Source organism: Neopelma chrysocephalum, unplaced genomic scaffold, assembly GCF_003984885.1.
Source record: "Neopelma chrysocephalum unplaced genomic scaffold, ASM398488v2 Primary Assembly neopelma1_24, whole genome shotgun sequence".
Classification (NCBI taxonomy): domain Eukaryota; kingdom Metazoa; phylum Chordata; class Aves; order Passeriformes; family Pipridae; genus Neopelma; species Neopelma chrysocephalum.
Window position 1 is genome coordinate 25,274,283 of NW_020897693.1, and position 7,879 is coordinate 25,282,161.

At 33.8% G+C, this 7,879-nt stretch overlaps 1 protein-coding gene across 2 annotated transcripts in view; it reads left to right on the top strand.

Annotated features, from left to right (window-relative positions):
- Positions 1–2,200, top strand: part of LOC113981484 (formin-like) — a 132,642-nt gene extending 130,442 nt beyond the window's left edge. For both annotated transcript variants that reach the window (XM_027708895.1, XM_027708901.1), the window contains 2 exons: positions 681–765; positions 1,844–2,200. In XM_027708895.1, coding sequence (XP_027564696.1) covers positions 681–765; positions 1,844–1,888 — 130 coding nt within the window. In that variant the 3' untranslated portion in view covers positions 1,889–2,200. The remainder of the gene's footprint in view (positions 1–680; positions 766–1,843) is intronic.
- The last annotated feature ends 5,679 nt before the right edge of the window (positions 2,201–7,879 follow it).

Sequence of the window (7,879 nt, forward strand, 5' to 3'; positions counted from 1 at the left end):
GAAACAAGGGTTCTGTAGGCAAGACCATATGAGCAAAAAGAAAGAAACAGAGGAATCAGATCTCTGTTCTTCTTTCCCCTTATCTCTGTAGTACTGTCAGTAGACTGGTCTGTAGCTGAATGTAAGACAACTTTAACTACCCCAAGACAAGAACACCTGATTTGCCTCTCCAATTACCCCATCAATGAGATTGATCAGTCAATTCCATGTAAAGCAACACAGAAAACAAGGAAAAAATGGCAGATGCTTTCATTTCAAGGTTTTCATGGGAAATATATTGTGTAGCCTGGCAAATGGCCTACTAAAATAGCATATTCTATATGTGCAACAGATTGAACCAGATAGCTTTTGTTTTTTTCAGAGGAGGATCTTTTGGCCTTGATACTGCAGCTTTTTAGTGGGAAAGGTGTTCCATAAAACCCAGCTACTGCAGGAACAGGAAAATCATTTGCCAGGTGACATTTTCAATGGGCAATACAGACAGGCTGTCCCTTTGCAAATGTACTTTGATCTACTTTTGGTGCTTTATTAAGTGCCTTTGAATAGAAATAGTAGTTTGTTGGGCTAACGTGCCAAAAAGAAAAGTTAGTGGTGAGGGTTCTTACAGCTAAGTAGATACAAAGCAGAGCCACAATACCTTTAATTTCTTTGAATCTAATGATGTCTTTTTTGTGTTTCAGAATTAAAGTGGCTCAGCAGTCAGTGAGCAAGTTAACTGCGGAGAAGAAAGTTGAAACGAAGAAGATCAATCCTACAGCTAGCCTGGTATGATCTGGTTTCCAGTATGACATTACAAATGGGTTTTGTGACACTATTCCTGTCATTCAGAATGACAGTTGGTTTCTGTGTTGTTGAAGGGTGATGTAGTATGCTTGGTTTGAACGTAGCAGAGTAATTTTCTTCCCAAGGAGAAACGTTAAAGCTTATGCCCTATGGTAGTCCAACAGTTATATTTAAAACTTAGTTGAGTTGTGCCTAAGCATGGCCCTGCTGTTTTAGATAACAAAATATGAGAAGAGCTGCTTTTGTGGTTTCTTCTTCCCTTCCACTGAAGTCTCTTGTATTTTCTTCCATGCTTCATAGTGCATTGAAACTCACTGCATATATTTGTCCAGTGGCTGTCTGTTTTTTTCAAAACTTTAACAATCTTGTTTGCTCTGTCAAATAATTGTAGAAGAGATTAAACCTCCATTTTGTTCCTTGCTGTATACCAGTGTTTTCGATACAACACAAAAAGAGGACTAATCATTTGCACTATAAAGAAAACCTTTCTTGTCCTTGTGAAAGACAGATAGGTTAGATTGGCATTTCTCAAACTCTAGTAAGAAAGAGACTAAGGGAAGGAAATGCACATGAAGGAGTCAGTATATTACTTCCATTCCCAGCAGAGCATATCAGTTGCAGTATCAGGCGTCAGAGATAAGAATGACTACACTTACCTGGGAAGAAGTCATTAAGCAAGATAATCTAGCTAATGCTAAATTAGAGCCTTTATGTCAGCAGAAACCATTCCAGACAAGAGAAGGTATTAAGAGTCACATGAATTTGAAATGTACCTGATTTTCTCTGGCTGCACTGTTCTTCACAGAGATGTGTATTTTTACTGTACACAGTATTTGACAAGTGTGTAGCTAAAGCAAACTCAGCTTTTCCACAGTGAGTAAGAACTGGTTTTGGGCCTTCTTTGAGTGCTCCAGGCATTTCTAAATTAAAGAAAACTTTAATCTACTGTGACTTCTTTAGTACTTCTCCATCTTCAAGACCAAATGCTCATGGCAACTTGAGAGGAGATGGAAAGTTATAGACAAGAATGATAATAAAACTCTTTCTTTTTCTTTTACAGAAAGAAAGACTACGTCAGAAGGAAGCCAATGTGACTGCCAACTGAAGGAAGAAAGATGAAAATGATGGAGTTATTTCATATCTTGCATGATGCTTTATTACACCCATGGCCCAGAGAGCACCTTCTGTTAAATACTGAATTCTGCTTTGCTAATCTGTTCCCAGACAATCCACTAAAGACTTTTGAGTTCCTTCAGAGGGGTTTGTATGTTCAATGGAGGGAATTCTAAGAAGGTTTTTATATGGGAAGTCAAAACTATTTTCTGTAACTCTTCCTTACATTGCTTAAAATGCATCTTCTTGTTAATCTTTATTTAAAATACTCTGTGCATAATGCATTAATACAGAACAGCTAAAACGAGCACTTTGGATGCTGAGTTAAGTAATGACTAACAACATGTGGGTTATTTACAGGGTTTTGTGTAGATGAGAGCAAATGCTTTCACAAAAGACGATTGCATCATAGCTTTTGTTACTTCAGCGGTAACTGAAGTACAATTGACTGATTCTAAATAATTTTACAGTGTCTAAGTATTGGACACATCTTTCTAAAACTGATTAAATGTAATTATAGATTTATGCTGTATTTTACTATATTTTTAAAGAAGCTTCAGCTTATGCCATACATTGAAATGGAAATAATATTTTGCACGTGGAAAGGAATAGTTTCAAATTATTTAGTTTTATGATTGATGGCATAACTGATTCATTATTTTTATGGTTTTAACCTAACATTTTCTAAATTTTGAGCTTCAAAAGAAAAAAGGATAAATTGTATATTTTTATTTCAGTATATATTTAAAATATCAATTCCACAAAATGATGATCTTATTAGTCATTATTCATTGAGATAAAATATAATAATATGTCTCTATGAAGTTACGCGTTTGCCATTAAATCTCTGGCTTTTAATTCCATTGAAAGCTTTCTTTTAAACAGTAAATATCTCACTGTAAAATATATAATGCAGCCTGCTCTTCTCCACCTATGAAGAATGTGTCCAGCATACATTATGTGTGTATATATATATACACAATATATATATACATGATATATATATATAGATATATATAGATATATACAGATATATCACTGAATATCCACTTTCTTGAAGATTTTTACTGCTTTTTAAGGATTTTGATTCTTAGGAGGAGAAATCTTGAAACAGAAGGTAATTTAAGGTAAAATAGAAAAATGACTCTGCTTGCTGTCCACAAGAAGAGGAACCTTCTTTATGATAATGGTGTATGAAGTTGGTTACAAAGAGAAATTAAGTGAAGCAAAAAGGTGCAAAAAGGTAACAGGGGAAAGGTGTTAGTCCTTTGCTTAGAAACTGGAAAGAATATACATGAAACAGGCATCAGTTATCATACATCAAATTCAGTAGAGAAACTGTGATGAAACCTAAGGCAAAGTCATCCCTAGAGGTGATATTAAGGAAATATTAAGGGAAACAGCAGTTGTAAAGACCCCTGCAGGATTTCACTGCAGGTTTCTTAAATAGTGTCTCTCTCATTCCTGCATAAATAAAAATAAAGGACTTAAGATTCTCCTGTATGTTTTCAAGTTTCTAGCTGCTACAGATATACTCAAGATGTGTGAGCATAATTCTTATGAAAGCAGTTGATAATATGCCAGCAAAAATAATCTGATTTGTAGGTTGACTAGTCCCATTGCAGAGAAAAAATTCCAAAGTTTTAAGTTTTCTATCTTCCACTAAATAGGCAAAGTACATTTGTTCCCAATACTACTAGTGATAAGCAAGAGGAGCAATAATGCTTATAAAAGCCAAAGAACAATAGCAAGCAAGGCAATTCTGCTGAGTGTTTAAGCAAACGAGTGTTGATTTTGGTATAGTTTTCTATCTGTAATGAAGATAGTATATATTGTCATTTGACTTGATCGAGACTTTTTCAATGAAATGTTTTACTTGAAATATTATTCAGCAAGAACAGGACTGTTTATGAACAACGATTTGTCTTGAAAATTCTCATTAGAAGTGTATTGTGGAAAAAAGGTTTTAAATTATTGAAATATCCTGTTGCAAAATTTATAAATGTGAATTTTCATTTTTCAGTTCAGATTCACTCTTAATTTTGAAATGTTTAAAAATGTATATAAAAAGGGATTAAAATTAAAATTATTAATGTAATGCATTCCTTGATCATATTTATAATTCTTTTTTCAGATTATCAATTTGCCAAAATTTTGAGAATTAAGGCTATTTTTTGTGAAGATTCAAAAACTTACATAGCACAGGGACCTTGTTTCTTTCTAACTTTCAATTGTACTGATTTTCCTCTCAAGTCAGAGATTCTGATTCCAGCTTCACCCATGAACTTCACCCATGACCCATGACTACTAATTAAACTATTTTTAAATGAAAAGAAGAATTCACCCAGATTACTTGATTCATTTTCTTAATCAAGACTTTAAGACCGTTGGATGGAATTTGTCAGCTAAATATCACATTTACACCCCTAGTGATAACCAGAAGCATCTTCAGACAGTAATTGCAGTCACAATGGTACACCTGCTGGCTTTAACTAAAATGTTGCGTTGGGGGGGAGATATTAAGAGATATATCTGTGTAAAGTGTTTATTTATTAAATGTTTAGACACTACAGACATAACAAATAGGCATCAGCCAGCATTCATCTTGGGGTCACCAAGTGTCACCAAAAAGTTACGTTTTAAGTTTACATTTAGTTTTGATGCCTCACTTTATCCTGAGCTTTCTAGTTTGGGGAGAATAAAAGGAGAAAAGAAAGAATATATAAATATGGAATGGAACAGAAGTCTGTGGTACATGTCTACATTACTGTCAAGGAAGTAAAAGTAAAGAGTGGACTCAATTAATCCAGGCAGCAATAGATAGACAGTTAAAACTTTCTGGTCTATGTAACTTAAAATACCTCAACACTTTGTAGAAGTTGCTTCTGTGACCATGAAGTAGAGGTGGCTTCAGAAGGGGGGTTTGTGTTTTGTTTTGATTTCATCTCTTCTCTTATTGCCAAGCTTCTCGAAGTCTGTAAAGCAAAGGCCACGTTACTCAGTAGATGGTTATGACCCAGAAAAATTATATGCATTACTGATTTATAAATTGAATTATTAGGAAGAATTTAGTATAGATAAGTAGATATGAATAATTTTTGAATTGCTCTTTACCTTACTTACAGCGTTATCACTTGCAGATTTTAAAATGGAACACCTTTTAGTGTCTTTGAGATCTGACAATATAGATTATATTTTCATTATGTTTTTACTAACCTATGAAAACTACCCAGGAGTTTTGCCATGACTAACCCATGCAAATGTTTTATCGTATATTTTATCACAGGGTTGTAAATGTATAGATTGAATGTTACACTTTTGTATTTAACTTAGAATTTTTTGCATCAAAACAGAAACTGTATGATCTTCAGGTTTTCTGTATGTAGAAAATTAATGTAGAATGGATGGAATATGCAGTAAGCAGAGAGAAAAATAATTGAACATCTCAAGCAGTTCTAGGAAGGATAATGTTTTCATAAGATTTCAACCTTTCTGAATTTTTGAGTGTGTCTCCTCCAACCAGATATAAACAGCCAGGGTATCTCTGACCAGTCTAATTTTTTTTCTACATGAAACATGAATAAAATATTTTGGTTTCCATATGGTGTAGAGGGTTCTTATTGCCCTTATTTTCCAGTAAATTGATACAAATTACTTTCTTAGATTTAAACATCTTTCCTTCCTGAACATGGGGCAGCAGAAGACTGTGTAATTACTTTTTTAGTAATACTGTTTCTTCATTGCGTCAGGTCAATATGTTAAAATGTATGCCTTAATCTTGTCTGGGTGTGGAATTTCAGAAAGACCCAACAAGTTAGAAATATTCATCTCTTTAATCTGTGTTTAGGCACCCATCTAGGCTTATAGTTTCAGAAAATCATGTCCACTTAATTTTTTCTAATTCTTGGCCTTCTCTCTGTCTTGTTCAGTATTTTTATGCACCTTGCTCTTTCTTTTTTTTTCTTTTTTTTTTCCTTTAACACCTTTGGAATTTCTTAATGCCAGTTAGTGAATTCCAGAATTTGCAGTCTGGAGAGTTCTCTTTGTCATTCTTCCTTTGAAGATAAGCCTGTGTATTTGCATATAAATGTAAAGAAAATAAAAAAGAAAGTTAAGCAGTAACTTGATTATAGTCAATAAGTTGCTTCAAAGAGAGAAAAATACCAGGAGCAACATGGTTCTTTGAGCCAGCAAGGAAAAATGTAACAAAACAGTATAAAAATTAAAGTCAGATAAATTAGAAGTACCAATAAATTCCAAACTATTAGTAATGGGGCTAGTTAACCACTGGAAGAAATTATCAAAGGTAGTTGGGGTGTCTTCATTTTCTGATGCTTTCAAATCAGGATAGAACATTTTTCTGAAAGGTCTGTGTAGTGGAATGCAGCTCATTGGACTCAATTCAGTGGCATCCCATGTCCATTGACTCACCAGTTCAAATAGTTCCTCTAGACAGAAAAATGTAACAATAAGTATGCAAAAAGACTAAATAAAATATTTTTCTTACCTGTAATGTTATATCCTTATCCAAGCTGAAAGAGCTCTTTATTGTGATTTTGAAATTAAAATACACCACACAGACTGTGTGGTGTAGAACAATATAATGCAGGAAAACATTGTGAATTATAAATATTTATATTTCAAACAATTAATTCATATCTGTTGGATGCATCTTGTGGTATTTACAAGGTAGCAAATTTATACGCTATGAAATTCAATTCTGATTTGGAGATTCCCAAGCATGAGAAAACTGGCATTTTGGATTGCACAGTGAGAAATTCCAAAATCACAGAAGCCCTAGTTCCTTAGTCAAAGGTTTGAGCATGTACAAGGGACTTTACCTTGGGTACGGCTTGAATGGTGCCAAATTTAAATAATTGTCTCTCCTTTTAGTGAATTATTAGATATGACCTGTTAGTATCATTAGCAAACATTTCCACTGCTCAGTAGGGTTTAAACCGTACGAATTTTATACAATTTTTTTAGCTATCTAAAGTTCAGAAGTTGTGCAAGCAAAATTGCTAGAACTCTTCAAAAATACTTGGTTTTGCAGGTTTTCTTTAAAATACCTGCAAGACCTTTTCTTGGGTGTTTTTTTAACAATTTTCTCAATTAAAAAAATATTCTTGAGAACATTACTAAAATGGATGGTTTTTTCCACTTGTTGAAAATTTAGTACACCTAAACTGTACTATTTTAGGAAATTTGGCAAGCTTCAACTGGCTTTAAATGATTTTGATTTGATACCTCATAGAATTCAAGCTTTTAAATTAGGACCTGTTTGTAAATTGCAAGCACAGGATATAAGAGACTGTATATTTTAAGAAGCAAAGTAAAAATGCTGAACTGATAAATAGCTTAGAGGCAGAATGCTCCATCTATGCAGGGGCATTATTAAGTAACATAAGCTTTTGCATAATGTAGAACAGCATTGCATTTCCTATGATTTCTTTCTGCCAGGTGTCAGAGTAAATTAAAGGCTGCACTTTTTTTTTTTTCCCCCTTAGATATTTCTGGTTAATTTCATTTCATACATTTTCACCTCAATTTCCCCTTCAACAGTTTACTATTGAGTTAATAAGAAGCCTTTTTTAGAGGCTGATAGTGCCTGTAGATGCATGTACTTTTACTTACGTATGTATTCCTCTGGCCCACACAGTAAAAAATATCCATAGAGAACAGTATGGGGTTGTGAAACTGAATAAAATCTCTTTTAGAATCCTGTTATTAACTATCCCAGTATGGGACCTACCCCTTCCCCCTTTCCTTTCCTTTCCTTTCCTTTCCTTTCCTTTCCTTTCCTTTCCTTTCCTTTCCTTTCCTTTCCTTTCCTTTCCTTTCCTTTCCTTTCCTTTCCTTTCCTTTCCTTTCCTTTCCTTTCCTTTCCTTTCCTTTCCTTTCCTTTCCTTTCCTTTCCTTTCCTTTCCTTTCCTTTCCTTTCCTTTCCTTTCCTTTCCTTTCCTTTCCTTTCCTTTCCTTTCCT